Below are 26,701 nucleotides of genomic sequence, written 5' to 3'. Positions count from 1 at the left end.
TATTTTTCCCATAGCTTTTGGTATTTCTTACTCCTGGGCGAGGTATTGGCTTTTGTGGCTTCTTCGATCCTAATTTTTTCATTGCATTATAGTATTTCTTCTGTTCTTCTGTCATAAAGATGTCTTGACCTCCAAAGTATGGAAGAGAAAAATCAAAACTGGTTAAAACTGTGTCCCTTTGTATATAATTGCTCAATGTTAAAGTTAAAATAGTAAAGAAGCCGTTAAAAAAAGGCAATGTGAAATTCAACTATTTAGCATAATTATGTCTGGGACTTTCAATTTGAAAAAATTAGAAGTACTTTTTAGATATTATAATCTTATTTAATTATCGCAATTATCCAAAATTCACTTTATTATTTCATTATCATTTTATGGAATAAGAAAAACCCAGAAACTGAGAAATTAAGTATTTTACCCAATGCTGTAGAGACACTAAACACTTGTTCCTTACTCTGTACTACATACTGCCTTTCTGAAATGAAAGACTATGATTTTCTTATTCCAATGTAGCAAGGAATTAGAGTCTGTATATTGCAAGATGGTTTAGAATTACTCATAAAAGGCCACTTTCACTCTGCCAGGACCTGGAGCAAAAGGGTGGAAAGACAACCAGATGAGCTGGTAGAAAAGTCGGGGGACCAGTGAGAGACCACACGTATGGGAGGGTATGACAGGTCAGTAGGTACAGAGGATTGGGACTCAGGCTAGTAAGCGAAATAAAACAGTGTGACTTTGACTATAGAATAATATCAGTAATAGCAAAAGGGGATGTGGTGGGAATGTTTCACAGTGAAAACACCTCTTATAACAAAAGCACTCAGTATATGATAAGAACACATACTGAGCAAATGAGATGAAGGAGCAGTATACAAAGGAAGAAACATAAAGGAAAAGCACTTGAAAACATGTTCAAACTTAAAGACAAAAAAAATTCATTACAATTTTCATTCATCAAATACCAAGTATTGAGAAAAAGACAATGTTGGACATTCAGGAGGCAGCCACGACCTGGGTGTGACCATACACTGTTACGAGTGGTCATATTATTTAGGGAAAGCAAAATACTTTACTCTGAGAATTTATCTGAAGGAAATAATTAAAGAGTTATTTTGGGGGAAGCACAAAGATTTTTGACAAGGTACTCTGTAAAATCATGAAAGATTAGAAGCAACCTAAATCATCAATCTTCTACTAGGAAATGATTCAGTAAATTATGATGATATATATATGAAGCGTTAACAAAATGGTAAAATACTTACACTAAATCAACAAGAGACTTAAAATTATAGATAAAATAATTTCAATAACAAGAGTATGTGTAGAAAAAGTTTAACAGGAAAACATAAAATGTGAATAGCAGTTACTCTCAAGTAATGATATTCCTTTACTTGCCATATTTTCTATAATGTACGTATATAATTGAGATGATAAAATTGGCTTTATAAATGATAATAATAAAATGAAGAACTGTTCAAGACTAGAACTAAAAGCTTATAAGTATATATTAGGGAGAACGAAGTGGGAATATATAAAAGGAACCAATGAAAGAAAAAATTGGACAAGAAATCCTAGAAGAAGCTTACATCTCATACCTAATTTATTGCAAAGATTCTAAGGGTTTTCCCTGCAAAATATATTTTAAGGAGGATAGTTGGAATAAAACAAGTTTGGAAAAGGGGCATAAGCATAGGTTCTTTTCTAATGGTTCTCTTTGGAAAGAGAAAATGTGTCCCCTCATTTCAAAAAAGAAAACAAATATTGGAGATAGGTTCTGTGAACCTAAGCACAGGAACATAGAACACTGCCATTCTTGGCTTTCTATACCCTGAAAGAGATGGGCAGTGGATGTCAGAGGGGGAGGATGCACAAATGGAATTTTACACCCATTTTTTTTTCTGAACTAAAGTATTTATTTGATGGAGAAACACTTGAAATAATTTTACTATTTTTGGGAGAGAAAAATGTTAGAAATACTTATCTTCTTTTTTTGCTGGTTGAAATTATCTATGATGACACCAATAAACAGGTTCAAGGTGAAGAAGGACCCAAAGATGATGAAAATAACAAAGTAAAGATACATGTACAGACTTTCCTCATACTTAGGCTGGAGTTCCACCTATCAAAGGAGAATATTTTATAAAATATCACAATACATTTTTCGTGCTGGAAGTCATTGGTGCTTTTTCATGAGATCAGAAAATTCCTCGTAATACAGAAGCAGTACTTTTCTTTTTCTTCCCTCTGAATGTCACCTCTAAAAAAAATCTCAGAAATTAGCCTTTATTTAGCAATGTGTTTCTGTGAAAAATATGGTTATTATGACACTTCAGAATCTATTTTTTGTAACTGTAAGTATATATCTTGTTATTTGGACAGTAGTGTGCTGAATTTGGCAAACTTTTTAACATACTGAATTTTAATCACTTTAAAATTAGTGAAACCTTTGTACTTCAGTAACTATGTGTAGAAACCCCATATATCTATGCATGAATCTATTCAGCAAACAAGAATTTAATTATTCATTTAGATGTTTGGCACAATAGCTTCAACATTACAATTTTTCAGATTGATTAGTCATAACTGGACACTCCATTTTAGAAATTCTCACTTGATAGTTTAATCTCTAGATTGTACTTATATTAAGTTAGCATTGAGCCAGCACTTTCACCTTAATAAAGGGGTAACGGAGTCTCTATAGATAGTTCCCTAATAGATTCGTGTCCTTCTTAAGATAATAAGGTTAAAAACCAATCAGACACATAAAACAAAGTAATAATAAGTAGCAAAGTGAAATAATTCTGGAGGATATCAGGAATATATTCAACACAAAACTGAAGTCATTTATGAGAAGTGCATATAAAGAAAGAAAAAAGTGAGCTCTATCAGGTCAGTTTAAAGATCACAACAGAAATTATTTTTTATGATAACAGACTGAACTGATTGGACCCTAGAATGGAAAGATGAAGGCTGATAGCAAATACTAAATTTTACAAAGGTTTAAGAGTAGAGTCGCAATAGCACGATTTCTCTTCTCTTCTTGAAGCCCCAAAGAGGCTGCTGCAGGAGAAACCAAATAAGGTAGGTCTTTGGAGATAAAAACTAAAAGGAAACTGTTGGCCATAGAAGTGGTAACAGCATTCGTAAAGGTTCCAGTAAATTTATGGAGGCTAAACTCATATAAAAGAATGACTCTGAAAGGGACTATTATAGAAATCTAAGGCCGATTGTACAACATCCCAAACTATTGATACTGTCTAATATGGACGATAACTACATATTTCTTCTATTGATGGAAATCATATACTTTTTCACATTTGCTCCTGCACACCGAAAGTATTACTGATTATGTAACTAGTAGATAAGAGGAAATAAAGCTGAAAAATATTTACTAGGAGGATATTTGTTAGTTATTAGATATATGAATACTTAACTTTGAAAATAACTTATATTTTGATTTATTTTAGTAAGATCTTTCTGATAAACATTGCTGTACTTGAAAAGTAAGTTGAGTCACATTTTTTCCATTATTTTTTTAGTCATCATAGAATCAATCCATTCAGCTGGTATATGCTGTTAAATTAATTTTAGCACTTAACCAATATTGTTAAAAAACAAACCAGGATGTAAGGAATACTCACATTTCTGGAATCAACTGCTGCATACATTATATCCATCCATCCCTTAAATGTGGCCTATTAAAAAGGACATGCATGCTTTACTTTGGAGTAAAAATAATTCATACTTAATGTTTACTATTCTTATTTCTATATTTTTTAAATGAATATTTTCAAAATATATTTTAAACAAATTTTCCATGAATTTTGGACCAACACAAATAAGTTAGGCTTTTTATTTCTAGAATACATAATGAACAAAATGGTCATTTCCTATATCCTCTTGCCTGATAACTACCTTCTCAAGTCTTTAGTTAGTGGAATCACATATTTTAAAGTGTGATAAACATTTGGTGGAATAATTTTAGAAAGGTTTACAAATGCGAGCACACTTAGCAATGCCTGCAGGAGGAAAATAATTACAACTTGAATCTGGGGATCACCTACTGAAATCTATGTGCAAAGTGATCCAAGTGACTGAAAGTGTAAGACTTCTCTTTATGGTGACACTCTAAGGATCCTACTGGTATACACAAAGTCAGAGTTGCAAGTATCTTCTTAAGAAATTCAAAGCAGAACATCCAGAAATAATCCTATATTCCACTTTCTTCTCTGTAATTTTTGATGAGAATGAGTTATTATGAGTAAGTAGAAAATAGTATAGTAGACACTTGGCATTCACAGATTCAAGAAGGTTCCCAAGTCTAATAATTAGAGCAATTTGTACTAGGACATGAATTTTGAGCCCCATGGGTCTGAGTGGATTATTCCTCAGCTAATGAGCAAGTCTAGCAAAGCTCTCAGTGTCTATATCCCAGCACTCTTTGTTTTTATAACACTAGCACTTGTGAAGTAGTCAATGTCATGGGAAGAAAGCCAAGTTAGGGTGTGTGTGTGATGGTAATGAAGAAAAAATAATATTTCTTGGCTAGAAGGTAGAAGTTAACTTGTATATCAAAGAAGAAAATGTTGAATGTGTCAACAGCTGAGTCAATGATAGAACAAGTCCATTACACACTAGGTACACGAACAGAAAAAAGTGTTTCAAGTAACCATTTCGTAAGTTGCTAATCAACAGAGAGGTGATTTTGTATAAAGCCAAGTATGGAGAAGTACCTTAGAGTTTCTTTAGTAGCAGAACTTATTAATGGCTTCATGTAGGATTTTTACCCTGTATTTTCAGAATTGTTAGGCCTTTTAAGGGATTGCTTGAAATTTTCAATTTTCCTTTTCTCAATTTTGTAGAGGAAGTGTTATGCTTTAGAGATATTTATAAGTGTGGTTATTACTTAAGGGGTAGGATAAATCCCAAGGAAATATCACCATATTTCTACTATGATATTTAAAGAAATCGTTCGTTCTCGCCGTATTTTGTAAATCCCTATTTTACTTGCAACGAACATTCAGAGTGAGAAACATCCAGAAGAGAAACAAGAAATTCCAACAAAGGGGTGGGAAGAACTTGCACGGGAATCATAGTGCGGAGATGCAAGAGGGTTTTGACCAGGGTAGGTTGCTTTGTTAGCCCCCTGGCTGAGCGACGAGAAACATAACCCCGGTGAACAGAAATAGGTTCCTGCCCCAAAGACTCTGTAGAAACACGGGGCAAGAACTGTATAGCTTTTTTTTTTTTTGTCCCTTGTAAGCTGGATTTTCAGCAGCTAAAACACAGCAGTATTTTTGCTATGTTTTTCAGCCAATCTGGACTCTTGCTTTTATCCACTGCTTTGCTTTCATGCAGCTACTGACACAAGGAGCATCGAATGCAAATGTTTAAAGGGCCACCATCTTCGTGTTTTTTATAAATTGTAACCTATTTTTCTTTCGCATAAATCAGCTTAGAGACCCAGTAGTGAGTGCCATTAATATTTAGATAAAATAGACTTCAGTAATTGTATAGGAAGGTCATTTGAGGGAAGATAACCGCTGCTCAAGTGTCATTTCTGTGGTTAGGTGCCACCCTGGATTATTTCCATTCCACCATGAGGATCTAATCTTAAACCCTGAATAGCATTCCCCAGTCTTCAGTCCAAAACCAGAGCCTACTCAGTAGCAGGTAATTCCCACCAATTAATTACAGTTCAATCAGGTGTGTTGCCAATGTGTGTTTTGGGAGCATGGTCCATCAGTGAAACAAGCTGTCCAATTGCAAACATGGATTTATTAACCAGCTTGCTTAGGGAAGAGAGAGTAATATGGGAAGAAAAAGAAAAAGACCTTTGGAAAGCATTGAAGTACCTGGCCACTATCAACTCTCTCTGCACTGCTTAAATGTACTGAAGTTTCCACCCATCTGGGCTCCTATGTTTGTACTAATAAATCAAAATGAGAAAAAAATAAATATGTTATACACTTTCTTCTCAGTGACTTAGATGTATGTCATTACTTCATTACTATTCCAAACAATAAACAAATTTCAGAGAAAAGAGGGTTCACTTACAACTTGAAGCAAAGAGAGATACCCAAATCCTACATTATCAAAGTTTACTTTCACATTTTTCCATCGGGCAGTCTCATTTCTTTCTATTAGTTCTAGGCAATCAGAATGATTATTCACTTCGCTGATGTCAAATATGTCATCAGTTGTGGTGTTAACACAGTGGTAGAATTTGCCAGCAAACAAATTTACGCCCATGATGCTGAAAATTAGCCAGAATATAAGACAAACCAGAAGCACATTCATGATGGAGGGAATTGCTCCTAAAAGGGCATTCACAACCACCTAATACACAAATGGAAAAAAAAGAAAAGTCAGAATTCTTGTTGGTTTAAAAAAGAAAGACATTCCCCTAGTAATCTTTAGTCCTTCTATTTTTTTTTTTTTTTTTTACTATCAAGACTATTCTAGGATATTCAGAAGCAAAGTGAAAAAATCTTAAAATGAAATTCATTCTTTCTTAAGCACTACATTTAGGGAAACAAATACAGGCAATATAATAAAGAAACAGAAAAATGTTTAAAAAGAAAAAGAGGGAGAAGTACTAAAAGATTAAAGGAAAAGTAAAATCAGAGGAATTTGCCGCCAGATAGCATCAGAATATTTATTGTTCATTAGAACAAAAGAGAAGTAGAAAATTCTAACACAGAAGATTAACTCATTTAAAAAAAGGCAATATATTGAAGAATGAAGCTAAAATATTTGGACAGGAGTTGATTTGACCAATATACTTTCAGAAACTAAAAATCCAGATGTATAAATATAAAACTATTATTAAATACCTAATATAATTTTGTCTGTAATTATTCATGCATTGCTATAACTAATAATAATTTTTGCAGAAGAAGCAAGACAATTTAGCATTATGTATTTCATTAGATCATCACATCATTTATTTCAAGCTCCAGTCATGTCAGTTGTTTCATTTACTGAGTTCAATTCAATAAACTTATTTTAAATGAAACATAATACAAATCAGTTTCTTAGGAGAATATGAAAAGGAGGGATGCCATACATAGTTCCCAAATCTGATGTGACTACATCAAGTTCTGTGCTAAATAATTATCTCCTCTTTTTTTTATGGAAGCATGTGTTTTCCTCCTCTTATCTTTATTTCTGGATCACAAATTAAAAATCTGAGTTTTCATTTTTGGCAACCTTGTAGGGATGGCTGTGCTTGCTTCCTCCTCCACAGTTCCGATTTGAGGCGCACATGAGTAGCTAAAAGGGAAGATAAAGACAGGCCCTAAAATGCTGGTAAGCGGTAGGTGATGCCTCAGACTTGAACCTTGAGAGCTAAATTAATCCTATCTAATAGGCATATCAAAATAACTTCTATCCACCACTTAATGCCAATATATCTTTTGAACAAAGTGTTCCAGCTGCCTGTCAGAAAACGAATACATGAGCCAAATCCTTACACTTCTGAGCCCTGTTTAAAGTCGATAGACTTCTAGGCCTTCTGGGGTTACAAGATGGTGCAATAAGCGGGCCAACGAAAGAAAACCGCTAATGGTGAAAGGGAGAGAATGAACATGGAAAAATTAAGTCAGTCGAGTTATCCAGGCAGATCCAGATGACAAGGTCTTTGCAGCCTACCAAGCTGACACGTGGCACTGTGTCACATGGCACCTCATCTCATTCGGCTGTCTGCCTTAATACAATTGACAATAAATCGTTACTTTATACTTCATTTTAAATGTGTGCATACACTGAGATTTCTCTTGGATTCTAAGTTCAAAAGCTGACATCAAGTTATTTATTTCCTTCCTTTTCAATATATTGTGCCTACTATCCAGATATCAAGCTATTCCTAGTGTGTATATTCCCAGAGTACATGTTAAAATACCTATTTTTACCTACGACAGCCGATTCTGAGCATGAGCAGAACACTGGCTACCTCTACCTATTTCTTGAATTTCTTTTCACATCGATCTAAAGATCTTAACACTTCTTCCTTCAAAACCTTTCTCACCAGTCACTCCTTCCCCGTTTTCACCTTTGCCCTTCTAGTTCTGGTCCCAAGAAGTTCATACATTCACAACTGTCAGTCTTATGACTTCCTCCGTCCAGTGATCCAGGTAAGACAAATTTGTCTTCCCCAAGTCTACCTTTAAAAGTATTTAATGGCTCCCCGCTGATTATCAAACATTTTCCTTACCTTGATATTCAAATCACCCTTCAATCTATATTTCTGCTTTTAACTTCCCTAGCTATCTACCCACTTCCTGCTAACCCAATGAATATAATGTCCATGTGCTAATTTAACCACCAGAGAATTGAGATGCCATTTCCTTTGAAATTCCTTATTCAATAACGGCCTTTCTGAAAAGCCCTTGCCTCTCATAAGCTTTAGTGCAAGAAGCACTTCTTTCATGGAACCTAACTTCACCCCTCCTTTTAGCCTCCAAAATAAAGATGTTTTTCTCTATTGAATTTGAGAACCAGAATTCCAGGGCAGGACAGGACTGTAGAGATCGCTTGGATTGTGTTTTCACTTGGCAAATGAGAAACATGAGGCTAAGACAGGTCAAGTTCAGAAAGTAGGTTCGATATAGCAAGCAGTGCTCTTTCCACTCTAGCCCACTAATTCTCCTTAGATTACTCTGACTATCTGGCACCCATGAGACTCTCTATTTGACTTAATTGCATTCCTGTAATTCAGACAGATGTGCTTTTTGTTTTTTAAATTTAAGATGCAAAAATATATTTGTGAATTCTCCAAGGCCTTGAGTGCTTTTGATATAGGAATGTAACAGAGTGCTTTGAAATGCAGGAATACAGAAAAGGTTGATTGAATGAATGAATGAAGTAAAGGTTGGCTTTGCATTTATTGATGAAAGCGTAATTTTCCAATGGTATTTCTGGATACGGGATGAGAATAAAGAACTGGTTACAACAAAAAATTGGGGGTTAGCTAACAAGTCTGAGAGATTTACTTTGAAACTGGGATTAGTTTGGCATTAAAATTAATTCCTTGGAATTCATGATTCGAGCAAGTGCTCTGAACCAGTGTCTTTCAGGATATGATTTGCCATTTTGGCATACATTTGGCCCAGAGAAAAGGTTTATTTTTATGAAGATAAAAGAACTATATCTTGGAACACTAGGCATGTATTGGTGAATTCCATTCATATTTAGAATTACATTAATTTAGGCAATGAAGAATCACAGAAAGGATTGTCTTTTCCCATGAGCCACAAGCCATTCCTTGGTTCAGCCCTGTGGGAGGTGTATTAACTCTTCTCAGGCTCCAGGGAACTGCAGTAATTGGGTCCCATGTGGTGAAGGCACTTGGCAGAACTGGTCTGAATAAATTGGAAAGAACAAATTGAGGTTTCAGGCTGCATAAAAGGAATATCAAAGAAAGGAGCTATCTCAATGAACAAACACTAAAGGTGGCTTCTTCTCACAAATGTTTTGCAAAATATCATCAAATAGAATTTCTCTATTCTACTGTGACCCATTCTTACAGAAATTCTTTCTGTCTCTGGCTCAATATCTGCATTTTTTATTAAATCAACATGAAGTGATGGATTGACAATTATATATGCAAATTAACATTAGAAATTCTGATACACGTAGAAATAGCCCCGGTTTGCGTGAGCCGTCTTTGAACTTCAAATCAATGGATTCTAAAGCTTCTCTAATCATGATACAGAAAAACGATATGAGGAAAAATCCTAAGTAAGCAAAGTAGAAATCACATTTTTAGTATGAAGAAGAGTAATAGAATTTCTCTCTTTTTTTTATATTGAACAACTACCTTGGTGTTGCAGGATTTAATGAAGATAATTATTTTTGAAAGCTATGATAATATCAGTTATCCAAACAAAAATTCCAACTTTTTCTCTCCCTCAAAACTAAAAGCTCTCCTTGTACATTTTCCTTAAACATTAAGAATAAATAAATGTAGTTCATTGTTATTTATATTTTCACTGTTATATCTTCCAAGATCCTAAATGTTAGCTGGGAGTGATGGGGAGTGACTTACTCTCAGTAGTGAGTTTGTATATTAAATTCCTGTAAATTAAATTAAAAGATGCTTAATACATACAATAAGGTGTTTTTTGTTTTATTTCTAGGTGGGTGTTTTGGTCTGTATAATTCACATAGTGGATCCTTTTACATTAACTTTTTTCCATTTAAAACACAAATCACATGCTGTTACTCAACTCTTAATATACTTTTCCGTGTTACATTTTGAAAATAACCCCTGTAAAAAATGAGAATGGTCACAAAATCAACATAAGTCTTAGGAAACCTGGAATCCTGCACCCTAGCACCAGCTCACACATAGCCAAGAGGCAGGAAATCAACTGCCAGTACCTCCATGGAAATTTTCAGGACCTGGACCATGGTAGAAAATGGCAAGTTTTATGCCTCAAACAGCATCACCATCCGATCCGCTTGTTAAAATTTGCACACAATTATTCTAAACCAGGTCCCACCCTCACCAATCATATACTCTCCCCATCAATAGATCACTTAATATACACGCAACTAAATCCCACTCAGTGAAACTTAATAAAGGTAACAGTTGGGGTTCAAATCCATAGAAGGTAAAGTTTACAAAGGCATTTTCTCAAAAGAAAATTGAAGACGACTGAAACTAGGGGATTGTAAGTAAATACTGCATTTTCCCTGCCGTAGAAGAGCAATGCCCCCCCAAGCCTCCTCACCCCACTACACAGTCACAGTGAAAGGATGAAAGGTAGGAAAAGGGGTAATACAGTACCCATAATAAAGGGCTGAGGGGGGGACCCAGCGCTCCACCCCATCCAACTTGGAGCAAGATTATCCTATATAAAATAGAAATATATAGTTTGTTATTAGTTATTAACCTGATATGACAGAACATTTGGTGTTACTTTTTGTATATGATGCTATCTGTCTGTATCTCTATCAATCAAGACTTGAGTTCTTTTAAAAAAGAAGGTACTTAAGATTTCCTAGATTAGGAAGTTAAAAATACAAATTTAAGTACAAATTTTATTTGACACTAGCTATTCACGACATCAATTTACTCCGCTCAGTTTTGCGGGTAGAAAATTTGGACTGGAAATTTGAAATACCATAAATGTTTAAAGCTGTCAGCCAGAAATGTGCATCAGACATGCAAAACACAAAGTGCAACGTGATGACAATTTATTTCTTTCTAACTTCTTGTCAAGCACTGTACAACATGCTTTCTTTGGTAATGTTGCATAAAAGCACATGCTTTGAAAAAGTGGCAAAACAACAAAAATAAATGAGTGCCTGATTTACGCTTTGACACAGCTATTGTGATTTTATGCTGCTAGGGAAAAGATAAAATGAGAGTTTCTTAATAGATTCAAATCTCACTACCTAATTCATATCATCATTATTATCTCTGTCCTTACCATCATCCACAATTACATTTTCTACCAAGTAAAAAAATCCAAACACTAGAAACACAAAAAATAGAATCAATAATCAGGTTATTTTGTCTCTACAATGCCAAATACATGTTGAAATGATCAGCCATTTTAGGATTGTGTGTATGCTGTCATTATAAGGCAAGGAAGAAAATTTATAAATCCAGTAATTTAAATAATTGGTTTGCCTCTTATTAGCATCTGTAAGTTTTCAATTTTGGAATTTTGAAACTCCAAGTGTCAAAAGTTCACCTTTGCATGTAATATGAAAAGCCTTATTGATCAATAATTATAGATAAGGTTAGTTCTGTAAAAGTTAAAGATAGAAACAGGCCAAATATTGTTATGGAAATATAATTTTAAATATGAGAATATTTGGCTGACTCACAGATTTAATAAACTTCCAAAAGGTTAAGTTTGAAATGCTTGTAACAGCTTCAAATGCTTAGCATTGTTCATATTTCAGAAGACTTTTAAAATGCATTTCTTTGATTCAGGTGACATGTTTTCAAGTAGAGTATATAAAACTAGTTTTGTTTTTTTTTTCCAGGTCTGAAACAGTCTGACACAAAAGAAAGTAGTATTTTAATTGGAAAACAGACTTAATTTTCACATACCCTGGAGAGAATTTCCTCTGACATTTTAGTAAAAATGTGAGGATCTCTGTGAGAAATAAAATAAAGCTGTGTTAAATTGTTTTTAATGAGGAAAATTTTTTATATATTTAGGGAAATTGAAGACCATTTATGTTCTTATGCTTTTAAAGAGTGACATTTGTAATAAATTTTAGTTCAGTAGAACACAAAAGGCCAACAACCCAGAAAATGCCAATGGAAGTCTGTAATGCAGCTTATTTTCTATAAACATAACTAAATCTTAGGTAGCAAAAGCAATGTTTCCTTTTGGAATCACACTTAATTCAGAAGCTTTGTTTTAGTGAAAGGAAATAATGATATTTTAAAAAACAGAACTAATTTTTTATGTTATATATCTGCTATATTAATGTTTCATGCACTTAAAGAAGGCATGGAAAATAATAAGCCAATAATGGCAAAATTTCTCATCTGTGATGCATCATAGGGAAAATGGTTTAATATTTCCCTAAAAGGAATAATATAAAATTTAGTGTGATTCTGATAAATGAGATTTAAGTTATGATTATGTTTGAATCATTTATGGTAATGATTCAAGATTACGTGTTCTGTTCATTGTGTTATGTTTTACTTCACTATCATGAAAAGGGTGGATTTATATATAATCTTTAAATCAGTATAACTATGCATATACATTAAGAATTATTAATGCAATTATAAATTGAGGCTCTATTAAACATACTTTTTTAAAAAAGCTTAAAATTCAGTCAATATTTAATACCTATCCTGAATACATTCAAGTAATGTACCCTTTGGCATGATACAGACAAAATTTTGACAATTTTTAATTTTTTCATTTATGCTTATACTTAGGCACATGTGTGATTCGTGTTCTTTTCAATAAAATTCATTAAGTCCACATTCGATCATAACAACTGAGAAGCCCATGATGTAGAATTCACTTCAGTTGATTATCATCAAAACATTACACAAAGTACTTTAATAGTGTGTCTGCTCCTTTGGATACAGGTTTGTAAGGAAACTCCCAAGACATATTAGGACGCAAAGTCATTTTAATGAGCACAGCAGATAAATGATATTATATCATTTCAAGGGAGGCCTAAGTTCTCTTGCATATCACCTAGAAGTAAATATGCAACAGATAAAAGGATAATAGAGCAATTTTGCAAAGATTTGCCATTCCTGTCGCATGCATGGGATTTCCTTTTCTTAAAGTAAATTTAATTTAATGTTGGCTATCTGTAATACTTCGGGTTTTTTCATTTTCCTTACCCTCATCCCTTCAAATCTTGATAAGGCTCTTAGAGGCCTCAGAGCTCTTAGTGTCCTGAGGGATTTGATGGCACCAAGTTCTGAGTAACCCAAGGCATTTGCTGTTAAACTGACTAATGAGACCTGCACCAAAAAATAAATAAATATACAAACAAATAAGTAATAGAATTGTCATTCAACTTGTAGTTCCTGTGTAATAGAACAAGATGATTTTTGCTTGTAATTTTTGCTTACTCAGAGGATGAATGGTTGCATCGTTTTAGTAGACCTTTTAAAATTTGAAGGAAATACTTTCAGTCGGATGGAAAGACAGTAGCTTTCAAATGTTAACTCAGAGTTACTTGAATAAAAATCCTGAAGTGTCATCTAACTTATTAATTGCTCAATGGATTAGGAAAAGCCAGAAATCTCTAACCGGCAATGGTATGGTCACCTAATTGTAACTGGCACTGTCACATTAAATCACAGTGGTTTCCGCGTTTATTTTTCGAAGGTGATTTTTTTGTTTGTCTTGCTAATACTTTGTGTTTCCACTGGTCTAAAGTTTATTCCTATATAAATTATGCAACTTAAAAAGTAATTCCATCATGAAACTTCCTCAAATTTTTCTATACTAATTTACAGCTCTGCCATGGTAAGTGGTCCAAAATGGCCAATCAATAAATATTTACAAATAAATAAATCAATGAATTAATTTCATTTCTATGAAATATACATGACTAACAAATAAAACTGTTAGGTATCTAATTCTCTAAATAAAGAATCTACCAAAACTCTATATCCAAACAGAATTACAATTTCTTTGGTTTGAAAGTCACTAGTACTGGACAGCCTCAAATACACTGGGCTCTATTTTTACAAAATTTTTTCTTTTTAAGTATTTTAAGCTGCCTATACTTAATATACTTTTTACATTACTTGACATGTGCTATAATTTCTTTTGTCTTTTTTTAGTGATATACCGATCTTCATGAAATAATTAAAAGACATTGAAAAATAAAAGTATTATTAATGCAAAACTACAAAGTTCTCTACAGAATTATTTTCCTAGGATATTTCAGAAATGGCTATTACAAACCCTTGTAATGATAAACCATCATTCTTCCACTAAAGAGTACAGACATGTAATAACCATAACAGAGAAAAGCAAAGCTCAGGAGGAAGTTTCAAAGCATTAAATTACAGTCAGATTTAAAATCTAGTGTGAATAAATATGAAAAGTTGAAATATGATACAACTTCTAATGCTTGCAATCTCAATATTAGAAACTTTTTATGATGTAATGAAGCAATTATTCTTTTGAGGTTTCTCTCAACTCATGGGCTTCACAGTAACATTATTAAGCTTTGCAAATAGCTCTGACTTTGCCTTTGTTCCGAATTAAGGAGACAGAGCAGATGCACAACTCAACTCTAGAATTCTTTCCACAAGAAACCCACATAGCTTTGCTGGATTATTCCTTTGGGATAAACTTGCCTATGAAGTCTGTGATATTTTGGATACGCTTTTCTAAAGCTGAAATTAAATTATGTTGATAACACGAAATATGTTCACCAAAATCTTGAAGGCAGCTACTTGTTTTAGGATAGATGAAGTAATAACCACTGGGTGCACACTTTGTGTGAAGGGCTGTTTGCTACATTAGGGGCTTGCTGTAAATCTAGTATACATTCTAGGGCAACTCCCATCACTGCATAATGTACAGTTTTCCCCTACACTCTGTACACCTTACTTCCTATGATGGAGTTATAATCTGTATATTCAACTCTTTACCCCTATCCTTTAAAAACTTTGAGGAGGTCAAAGAGAACTCTTAAAAATTGACAGTACCTCTAACCACCAACACTGCTTACGGGTGCCTTTCACACTGTATGTTCTAATATATATCATTTTACAGAGTCAGGAGCCAAGTAACTTCCTGATGAGCAACCCATCAGTCCTGGGGTTATTAGGATTCAAACTCTAGTCTGTATGACTCATAACATAAGGAATTTAAGCACTATACCATTATTTCACCACCTTCCCTACAAACTGTTGTCTAGATAAACATCAAAAATCCCATTCCTTCAATGCTAAACCAGAAATAGATTAGCCTATTTCTTACAAAAACTACACTATTATTTCAGTGAATTAGTTTAGTATCTACTAAGCAGCATATTCAGTCACTACAGCATAATGGTCAGAGATTCACTTTTTTAGCATTAGTATGTAGGTAAGACAAACTACCTTGAATGGAAGACAAAGACGTGGAGGATACCTACATCAACAATTAGGAAGTCCAGCCAACACCAGGCATTGGTGAAATATGTTTGATAGCCATACGCCACCCATTTCAGAAGCATTTCCAGAATGAAAATGTAAGTGAAAACCTTGTCCGCATACTCCAGCATTGTCTTAATTGTCTTTCTCTGGTCAATATATATATCTTCAAAGGCCTATAAAGAAAAGTTGTACATTTTAGCTTTCTGAAACTATTATACTTTATAAGCTATTTTTAATGATTTTATATATATATATTCCTGATTTTATAGTATATATGGCATATATGTGTGTGTGTGTATATTATGATATATATATAATTATATATATATATATATATGATATTCCATTGGGATAAGAGGGCAGAGGAATAGTAGCAATTGCTTCTTTTCTTCTTTCAAGGATCTTTTAATGAATCAGGGGAAAAATTATCTCCACTGATATTATAGCCAGAAAAAAGAAGTAAAAGCCTAATTCTAATGAATTAATTTGACTTGTTCAGGAAGTATTTCCTGATGTCATACCCTGAACATGAAGCTATTTATTCCTTTGTTTCATTTTCTGTTCTTCCTCCTATTGGCTTTTTGCCATAGAAAGGAGGTTGAAGGAATAAAAACTGAAGACATATATTTTTCATAAAGCAGAAATTGTAATTGATTATCACATTGCCCAATTTTACCACATAGGGTTTATTTATCCCCCCTTCATTTTGTTGATAGTTTATTTCTCAACACAGATATGGTTTAACAATGACAAGATGAAATTATTTTTCATTTAGATCATAATATTCTTCTAATATGAATCTTTCTTGATATTTTACATCAAAATTTCACATTCATTGAAATGTGTAAAAACTATTTCTTGTCTCAAGCGGCATGTAGAGGAAATTTATTTCATCAGAGAATTATACAGGTGAACATAGGTCTATGTTTGAATCATAAGCTTAAGTTAAAGAAACTTAAATAACTGCATTTCAATCAGGCAAGCTCTTTCCGTCATCTATTTTATGGTTTCAGTATTCCACTTGAGTCAATGTTCATCTAAAATGCTACCTATGTGTTAGACTTTCATTTTTGTAAATAATTTTTCACAGATATAAATTGATTCTGATGTGAAGAACACCTTCATACAAAGAAAAACCAAACTTTAAATGAGTCACTTAGGCACACTGCCCAATATTTATTGTTACCAATATCCATCTTCCCTGAATAGCATAAGAATAGTAACACAATGGAAAAGAGACAGAGAAGTCATCCTTAAGGACTTACTGACTGTCCATAACGAGATAATAATAATACCATTCAGAAACAAAATTCATCAGAACTTAGAAGTTATATATTCCCAATCACATTACACTGTATTGCCACACACAGTTTCTTGTTAAAATACTAGTAATTGAATATTTGTATTCTTTCATATAATGAATAAGCTGGAGGGACAAATTTTCTGGGTTATTTAATAATAAACACAAATTAATAAATACCTTATTAGAAATGTATGCATATAGAATAAGAGTAAATTCAGAAATGCACAGTTATATGTTAAGTCTATAGTCTGAAAAATATGAAGTGGTGTAATTAAAAATGCACTGTTGCTGGGAGGAAGGGCAGATGGATAGAGATGTATGTATGTTCAAGAAAGAAGTCATAAACGGAGATGACAGCCTGGGGTTTATTGAACAGAAGTGATGGCTCATGCTATGCAAATAGAAATGGATGTAGAATGAGGGGAAAAAAAGCACTGGATAGTAACATAATGTAAAAGAAAGGATGACTAAGCCATCAGTATTAGATGACTCTAAAACTTAGTACTATAGCACTTTTATAAAATATAATATAATATTTAATAAATATAATACATAATAATATAATATATATTATAGCTTAATATCCACTCACCAGAGCACCACTACTAAGGAGAATCATGAACACAATGAAGGTCTCAAACCAGTTATGTTCAACTATTCGGAAACATGTTCTTCTCAGGTTCCACCATTGTTTTCCTCTCCCTTCTTCCACACTGATCTGACAACATTTGAATCTTTGTACACAGCCTGCAAGTAGAATGTTCGAATAGGATTAGATAAGATAACTCCTGTTGCTTCCAGTAATATCCTTTGTCATACCCCTGACTCATTTTCTCCTGACTGCGACCATATCCATCGCGCCAAGATAACTCTAAGCCTGGAGTAGTAAGAGCACCCTCATTAGCTGTGTGAAGTTGTGAAAATTATTCAGCCTCTTTAAATGGCTCCCCAGCTAATAATACTTGCTTTTTTTGACTCTACTGTGACTGTTCGAGAAAGAACTTTGCAAAGTACAAATAAATGTCAATGTACTATATCATCCTACTGCCCTCTGAAGTCACTCTAGAAAAGGACTTCAAATGGAAATTAATAATAAGCAGAAAACCTCCCTTTTAAAGAGGCTATAAAGTAATAACGTAGATCTCTCCCAATAATGCTGGGTCTGTTACTGTTTAGGTTTTCTTGTGGTGCTCCTAGAAGAGCTTATGTAATTTTCAAAGTTAATTTAATACACTAAAATGTGATATGCATGGCCCTGCTGTTATGTGTCACTGCCTTCTTTATACTGCATTCACTTACTCTAACATGAGAATTAAATCAACAGAAATCTGTGAATATCTCTGTAAGCATCATGGAGGACACACAAAAAAAACCCACCATACAGAAATGGATATTGGTCCCCAAGAACCTTACATTCTGGTTTTCAAGAAAAGATATAAACACAGGACCCCACCTTAAAGCAAAAAATAAGACAAAAGTCAGGTACGCTGGTAAAAAGAGGGAAAGGAAAGGAAGGAAGGGGGAAAGACATTAAAGAAACATAACAGTTCAAAATAGAGAAGAGCCCTCATAAGATAATATATGATTAGTTATCAGGGGAATTACATGGATACATTTATTATAGCTGTTCAGAGGACTAAGAAGCTCTTGTCCAACATGGTCATGTGAAGGTAGGTTTGAGGACTTTGAGTGACGTGCATAATTTATTTAGGAAGTAGAGGAAGACAATATATATCAAGCTTATGAGGGAGAGATTGCTAGAGAATATGCAAATATATTCATATCTTCCAAAACTCAAATTTGCAAGGAAATCAGACCATGGAGAATATTAGTCATGGACAAAACAAAGCTCTTAGATCCATTGTCCACATAGTCCCAGGCCCAACGAGATACGACTCAGTATCAGGGATAAGGCACTGCTTGTTTCCTGTTCCATCCCACAAGCATCGGAAAATGGTGATTTCATTAAACATATAACTTAGCATCTGCAACTCATTTAATTTTAATGGAAAGTTATTTCAAGGCAAATTCTGTGTATGAGTATGAGAATTTTGACTAGTGTCTAAGATGCCAACTCATGAGATCACCCTTTTATTTAAAAAATGATAGCCATCAGTTTTGATTACATGAAAATATTTCTTTCCACATTCATGATCGCTTACACATAAAGGTCAGAGAGAACCAAAACCACAACAGATTTAAAATCTGTTAGCATATTAGAGGAAATTGAAATAGATCTACTACAGAGCTCTGTTCTGCGATGCCCTCTGTGCCCTTGAATGTGAGATCAGCATGAAGGGCATTTGCTTTACCTTCAGTGAAACAGGCTTCGGGTTCAAGGGTCTCCTCGGGTTCCACTACAGGCTGTTCCTCGGCAGGTGCCCCAATGTCTACAGTGCTGCCCTCGGAAGAGCTACTGCTCTCGTTAAGTTTCTGCATGGGAGACGGACATCACAGTAAATCACGTTCCTTTGGGTAACTAACAAATAGCCTCTCAAGAAAGAATTAGTGCTTGGAACTGAGTTTGATGCTTCTGGGAGTGAAGATATCTTAAGTTTAGAGCAAAAGAGGGATTGAATAGGAAGAGGAAATAAAGAAATTGCCTATGTTAACTCCTTTACTGTAATTCAGAATATAAGTATGAAATCAAATGGCTATGGTATGAAGTTACCAACGTCCATCAGAAACACAGACAAAGCAAACCCCTGGCCTCTGAATCAGAGAAGCCTCAGAGGGAGGTGAGGGGAGGGAAAGTTAGTGTAAGTGTTTTATTTTACAGATGATGAAACTAAGTCTCTGACATGTGGAGTACTTTGTTCAATGTCATGTAACTTTTAAGAGAAAGCCAAGATTTGAGAGAATTAGTCCCGAACCCAAAGCCTAATGCTCTGTCTTTTGTGCAACCACATTGTTCCTGAAACAAAAGAAAACAGCGTATTCAACTGCTTATGAATTCTGCCTTCAATTTAAAAAGTGAAAATAATCCACAGAAAAAATGTCAAGATGAGTCTAACAGATGAAGAGAATCTACAATTCAATCTTGACGTGAACAAGAAACACAAAGACACCTGTTCACACGACAGACCAATAATGGAATTTTACACGATATGAATATTCAGTATCTTCATGGAAATTATTTTATCAGCTGCAACAAACTAATTTTTTGGTAGCTGTAGACATGAGCTCTATTTAACTTTTGTTTGAGGTAATTCTGCCAAATTAGTTATGTTCTTGTTATAAAGCACATGTCACATTAACAACTTAAGTGCAAGCAATAATAAAGCCTTTGGTTTAGTATGACTTTAACTCACAGAGAAATTTTTTAAAAGCACTACGTTCAAAGTTTTTAAAAATTTTGGGCAAATACAGCTTTTGTTTTTCATAGTTCTTCACACACAGTGCCAAGTAACAGACTCCACATCAAACTCTGTATCTATTAATAAATATTATTAGTCACCTAGAATTGAGTTTGCGAATCAGCAACTGTGAGTACTAAGGTAAAAAGACATGAATCTAAAATAATATAAAATTAATTTTTGCCTATTGATTGCCTCCCTGAATATCCTCTTCTGATGAGTCTTACCTGGATGATGATAAAATAAATCACTACCTCTTTTATGTACACAGTTACTCCAGGTCTTACCAGGTTAGACTTTCTCCAGATGACGGTGCTACTGTCAATATCACCAACTTTATTCTTAAGAATATTCTTTAGAATTACCTAGTCTTACTTTATAATCCAATTTTGTAATGTGTTACCAGTTACTAACTATAATTATAGGCATACTTTCTCTTTAATGCATATATTTGGGAGTCAATCAACATTTTAGAAATTTTAATATGATATAAAAGATGATTAAAAGCCATGATTAGAATTCAAATGAAAGATCTGATCTTGGAAAGGAATCAGATATAGACAAGTGACCTTATTGATGTTCACAAATTAATTTCCAAACACTTCTTGAGCAACATAAGCATATTCTACCATCGACCTGAACTACTGCAGGAAAGAAGTAGACCTACTGTCATTCAGACTTCACAGGCTCTCAGTTAGAGTCATGACTTTTTTTTCCCTATCCTAGACTTACTACTTTAATTTAAGTAAATAAATAAGAGATTCAAATAATTAAAAACATTAACCAAAAAAGGCACCGTGACCTTTTCACTCAGATTAGATAGCTGATCAATAAAAACAAGAGAAAAGAGCAGCAAGATGAAACAAGCATTTCTTATACATTCTACAGAAAAATACATGCTTAGTCCTTAATGTATGCCTGAATTTAGGCAATGCTTTGTTAGATGAACTGTACAGTTAAATTCTCAATCGGTAAGTCCGTAAATGTTCAATATACACCTTTCAGTCAAAGGTATCTGTCTTTCCAGGAGAAGTTTCCAACCAACATTCTAGAGAGATCTAGGCTGCAGCCTTAGAAGAGGAAGCGCAGGGCCAGTTCCAAGCAGAGCAGATTCATGATCATCTGACTTAATATTCATGACATACAAACAAATTCATTTAAGAAATAAGGTTAACAACATTAAAAAACTAGAGTTGTACAGAAACGTGGGGAAGTGCATGACAAAATTTAAAAAGAAGATGCTAAAATGGAAGAAAAAATGGGTGGTGAGTAATAGGGAAAGTTACGTGGAATTTAGTAACACAGTTTTTCATGGAAACAAGGTGAAAGGTGGAAACATTCCTGAGATCTAGGAATTCTAAATAAAAGCAACTCAGCAAGCTAATGCACAGAGCTGTTAAAAAAAATGTTTAGAATGTGTCCCCAACAACTGACTAGGAGGTTAGAGATAACTGAAGAAATAGTATTTTTGTGGTTAGGGAAAAAAAATTCTTTGAGCGATTTATCATCCTGAAGAATTGACAAGATGACAGGGAATATGCAAGAATATCTCTTTTGTTATGTCTGAAAAAATGCTTTCTCATTGGCAGTCCGTGGCAGGCAGAATTCTGAGATGGTGTCCAAGATTTCTTGCCACCGTCATCATGCCCTAATAAAACATCCTCCCTTTTCATGTGGACAGGGTCTGTGGTTGCTTCTAGCCAAGAGAGTATGGTAAAGGTGAATGGGACCGCACTTCCCTGATTATGTTACATAGAGCTACTTTGGAAAAAGTAGTTTTCCTCCTTTTTTTAAACTCAAGCAAAACAATCTACATTTCTAACTTCTTTATGCTAAGTTCAGACAACTATGCTTATGTGAGTAGGAAAATGTGAAAGCTACATTATGTGAAAAGCAAACACTTCTAACAAAATATACAAATTATTCTCAAGTCTTTTTCATTGAAGCTTGCGAAGATTAGAATTGAAAGTGACTTTGGAGAACTAATTATTATTCAGATTAGAATAGTAGACCTGGATGGTATAATTGATGTGGCAAAACACACACAGCTGCTGGTCAATATGCAAGGGTTCAGAACTTCTACCTTTCAAGTTCTTTTTAATTCAACATGCTGCCTCTATGCATATTTCATTACATCATTGTAACAATTATGCATATTGTTTTATTTGTATGTAGGCAGAAAATTGCATAAATTGTTATCATGCTGTACGATTATTCACATATGTAGTAGATAGATGTTGTCACTTGTTTTTGTACAGTCAAGCCACATCCATCACACTGTCACCATTTCTCAGCTCATTATCCCAAGAGCTTTTAAAACAGGCTATTGCCTCTAGTTGTGACTTTCTTTGATCCATCTGCTTCCAGAACCCGGAGGGATCTTTTAAAACAAATCACCTTCCTTCTAAAATCTACAAAGACTCCCCACCATCTCCCTGGCCCCTGTCTACTTTTTTAGGTTTGTCACTTGCAGGTCACCAACCTCATCTTTGTACCTTTCTCCTGGCCCAAACCACAAGAGTGGAAAGAAGGCCATTAATAATAGTTATGGGAAGAAATCCAGACCTGGTTCAACCTTTCACTTTCTACATGACTTTGCTCCATTGATCCTTTGGGCCGCAGTTTCTTATATGTAATATTAAGGGATCGTCTCCAGAGTTCCTGCTGTCATGCTCTGTGACTCTGCAGTCTTTTAGGATTTGAAAGGATACAAGAGAGATGTGATATTAGAAATGATGAGAAGGCAGTGTGGGGACCAGACCTGGGCTCAGGCAGAGAAAAGGCAGTGGGAGCTCAGGGTGGGTATGGGTGCTGGGTGTGTACAGGCTGAGGTGAAGGTGCTGGTCTGTGGCTACAAAAGTCCCATGATCATCTCTGGCCAAGGATTGGAGAAGCAAAAATAATAGTTATGCACACCTTGGAAACAGAGAAACCAGCCACAGATAGCTGGGCTTTGAAGTTAATTTCTCTACTAGCTCTATGGGCAACACTCATTTAGTCACTCAACATTTGTTGTGAAATACTATATTCCGAGATTTGTGTTAAGTATCTGTCTCATGAAATCCCCTCATCGGCATAACACTTTCTTTATCTGGGCTTTTTTTCTCCTTTCCTTTGCTGCATTTTTATTCCTTCTATATTGGCCAAAAGGAAAAGTACAAAGTGCATTATGATTATTTAATATTATTGATTTTATCACAGTTAAGGCTATTAATTCTAAAGGTTTGTTTTCCAGGTATGTTTTTTCTTCAGTAAATTGTCTGTCTTTGGGATATTTTTCTATCAGAATATTAGCATTCTTATTAGGTTGCAATTGCTTTTTATATACAGAAAATCATTTGAGTTTTTCTTAACATGTAATGATTGCCAAATGCATTAGTTTTCTACTGCTGTATAACAAAGGACCACAAATTTAGCGGCTTAAAACAACACAAATTCATTATTTCAGTGTTTGAAGGTCAGGAGTCTGTATTCTCTGCTCAGGATCTCACTGGGATGGAGTCAGTGCATTGGCTGGACATGCAGCTCTCGTCTGAGGAGGCTCAGGACCTCCTTTAAGCTTATGGTTGCTGGCAGAGTTCATTTCCTTGCAATTCTAAGTCTGAAGAACCTCATGGGGACTTCACAGCCTCGTGGCCTTGAACCACTCTCAGTAAGTAGAGGCCACCACGGTTCCTTGCCACATAGCCCCCAATACACACTCTTTCTTTTAGGCCAGCCAGAGCATATCTTGCTCAATTCCTCTTATGTGACCAGGAGGAGAAACTCTATGCTCTTAAAGATTCATCTGATTAGGTCAGGCTCACCCAGGATAACCTTCCTTTGACCATAAAAATAATGTAACCACAGGAGTGATATCTCATCATGTTCACAGTCTTAACTATACACATGAGGTGGGGATTATAAAGGGAGAGAGTCATTGCAGTCACTTTAGGATTCTGCTATCCACACCAAAGTCTGTGTGTTTCATTGATTTTTTTTTTTCAAAGAACCACTTGCTATACTAACATCACCTGCTACATTGACAATTCATTGATGATTTTATGTAAATAAATCTTAATTTATGTATATTAATTAATATAATCCTTGATAATATTAAGACACTCAATGATTTCTTGGCCCTATTCCATAGATTTTGACAGAAAATGTTATTTCCTAAATAGCTATTTATATACTTTATTTGCTCTTTAACCCAATGTTCAATTCAGGAGGAAATTTCTTAATTTTTAACAAGTTAGACTTCTTACAACTTTACTATTAATTTCCAGTTTAACTGCACTGTGATTAGATAGCAACCCATTATGATATCTACTTGGAATTTGTGAGATAATAACCCCCTACAATGCCCACTGTTTTGAATTTATTGAAGTTTACTTTGGGATCCAGCATACTGTTAATTTATACAAATATATTATGGGCACTTAAAAATAAGAATTTTCTATAAATAATTTTTTGGGATAATATGCATTAATAATATAGTTATATTTATTATTTATATTATTTAAATTATCAGTGTCCTTCTGTATTTTTTATTTGTTTTATCACAGGTTAAAAGAATGGTAGTAGAACTATCACAACCAGTATCTGCTTATCAATATATTCTTCTATTTCTCATTGTTAAAATCATAGATGATGCAGCTTTGATTAGAGTAATGACTCCATTACTTAAAAGGGGAAGAAGATCTTTAGATGTGCGGAATGATTAGCAGGTATGAATTCAGAGAAAATACTAGAGAAATTGGATCATAGTGAAACTAAAACATTCTCAAACAAGTACTTTTATTGATCTAAAAATCAGTAAGGCCTTAATTTTTCCTTTTTTGCCTTTAAACCGAAATTTAATTTTGAAATTCACCATTCACAATAAAGTGATTGGTTCTCACAGATTTTGAGAGTATTGGTCTGTTTTTACAATCAATTTTAATGTTTATTCAGCCATGGCCAACCTTTAATTTACTAATTTCCAAAGAGCCAATTCACTTGAAAATACGTATATTTTCACACATGACTCTCAACAGTAAATTGTGCACTGACTTACATTGTCCATGTATTTTTGGCAGGCTGACTTAGGAAGCGAGCCCAGAGAGGGCAGGGCCATTTATTCCAGGGCTATTAATTTCCAGTTTAACTGCACTGTGATTAGACAGCAACCCATTATGATATCTACTTGGAATTTGTGAGACAATAACCCCCTACAATGCCCACTGTTTTGAATTTTTTGAAGTTTACTTTGGGATCCAGCATACTGTTAATTTATGCAAATATACTATGGGCACTTAAAAATAAGAATAGCCCAAGCAGCCACTCTGCCTTGCGCACTCAGGCATCCAATAAGCACTCAATAATTACGACCCTGATGGTAAGAGCATTCTTCCTCTTCAGTAAAGTTAAACAACATTTCTTGTTTTTTTAAAAATGTTCTCTACTACAGCAAATGATTTTGACCTTCAGGGTAAAGCAAAACAAAGCAAAGCAAATAAAATACTCCACAATATTTCTTTAAGAGTCAATGATTACATGGTTTTATTCTTGTTTTCTGACTTGATCTTAAGATGTTTAATGCTTTCATTTCAGGCTTGGTTTGTTATAGGGTTTAATAGGAGTTCAACTTATAATAAGTGATAAAATACATTAAAAATAAACTTGGAATTTAAGGGTCAAAAGAGTATAAAATATATATGTGTATATATGTCTATATAAATGTGTACTTTTATTTTTGAGAAAGTACTTATTTTTAAAGGTAGGTATGCACTATATTTAAAGGGGGGCATTTTGCTATTGTTATATATATAAATGTATATGTACATTGAAGAATATGTGTATATCTCAAATCATACATATGTGAAATACTCTACATCAAAATTATTAGTATTAATATTTCATTGTGTACATTGCCCATTAGTAAATATTTCTAATGTACAATGACCATATTAAAAATTAAAATGACCTCTATCAACAAAACAACAATGTAATAATAAAAGACACTGTACTAAGATTTAGCATTTCTACAGAGTAGTTGGAAAAGTCAGATATTAACTCATTAATGCTGTATCATTCTAACCCCAGATAATTTCTTCATTAAGCTGTATGTTGGAAGGAACTCTTCAGTGGATTATTCATGTTACTACATATTAGCTTGTTCTTTTTAAATGTGAAATCTAGTATTAGACATTTGCCCAGGGAAGAGGTAAAAATGGAAGTATATAGCTCACTCTCATATACTCTGAATTTTGCTTTCAAGTATGGTTATTTATATAAGCTTGCAGTAAGAACTCATAAAGGAGAAACTGTAATACTTGCTGCATCAGAGACCATCAGGATGTGTGAAGGGACAGCACAGAAAGAAAATTTGGAGATATCCACTCTTATTTCCTAGTAGACTTTTAATATTCCCACATATAGTGTCTGGTGTTTTTCTAAAGGGAAAATTATATTATGAGG

The 26,701-nt window shown here is 34.0% G+C and overlaps 1 protein-coding gene across 9 annotated transcripts in view; it reads right to left on the bottom strand.

The window, feature by feature from the left end:
• The window catches only part of LOC118911834 (sodium channel protein type 1 subunit alpha), a 126,702-nt gene that overhangs the window by 7,143 nt on the left and 92,858 nt on the right, over positions 1-26,701 (bottom strand). For 5 of the 9 annotated variants that reach the window (XM_057505463.1, XM_057505462.1, XM_057505465.1 and 2 more), the window contains 8 exons: positions 19,217-19,337; positions 17,497-17,651; positions 15,601-15,774; positions 13,340-13,462; positions 6,058-6,339; positions 3,642-3,695; positions 1,982-2,119; positions 32-136 (listed from right to left, as the gene is read on the bottom strand). In XM_057505463.1, the coding sequence (XP_057361446.1) occupies positions 32-136; positions 1,982-2,119; positions 3,642-3,695; positions 6,058-6,339; positions 13,340-13,462; positions 15,601-15,774; positions 17,497-17,651; positions 19,217-19,337 (1,152 nt within the window). The remainder of the gene's footprint in view (positions 1-31; positions 137-1,981; positions 2,120-3,641; positions 3,696-6,057; positions 6,340-13,339; positions 13,463-15,600; positions 15,775-17,496; positions 17,652-19,216; positions 19,338-26,701) is intronic. The other 4 variants (XM_057505467.1, XM_057505468.1, XM_057505469.1 and 1 more) reach the window with 3 other exon arrangements.

The sequence above is a fragment of the Manis pentadactyla genome, chromosome 8 (genome assembly GCF_030020395.1).
Source record: "Manis pentadactyla isolate mManPen7 chromosome 8, mManPen7.hap1, whole genome shotgun sequence".
Classification (NCBI taxonomy): Eukaryota; Metazoa; Chordata; class Mammalia; order Pholidota; family Manidae; genus Manis; species Manis pentadactyla.
This window is presented reverse-complemented; position numbering and strand designations above follow the sequence as displayed.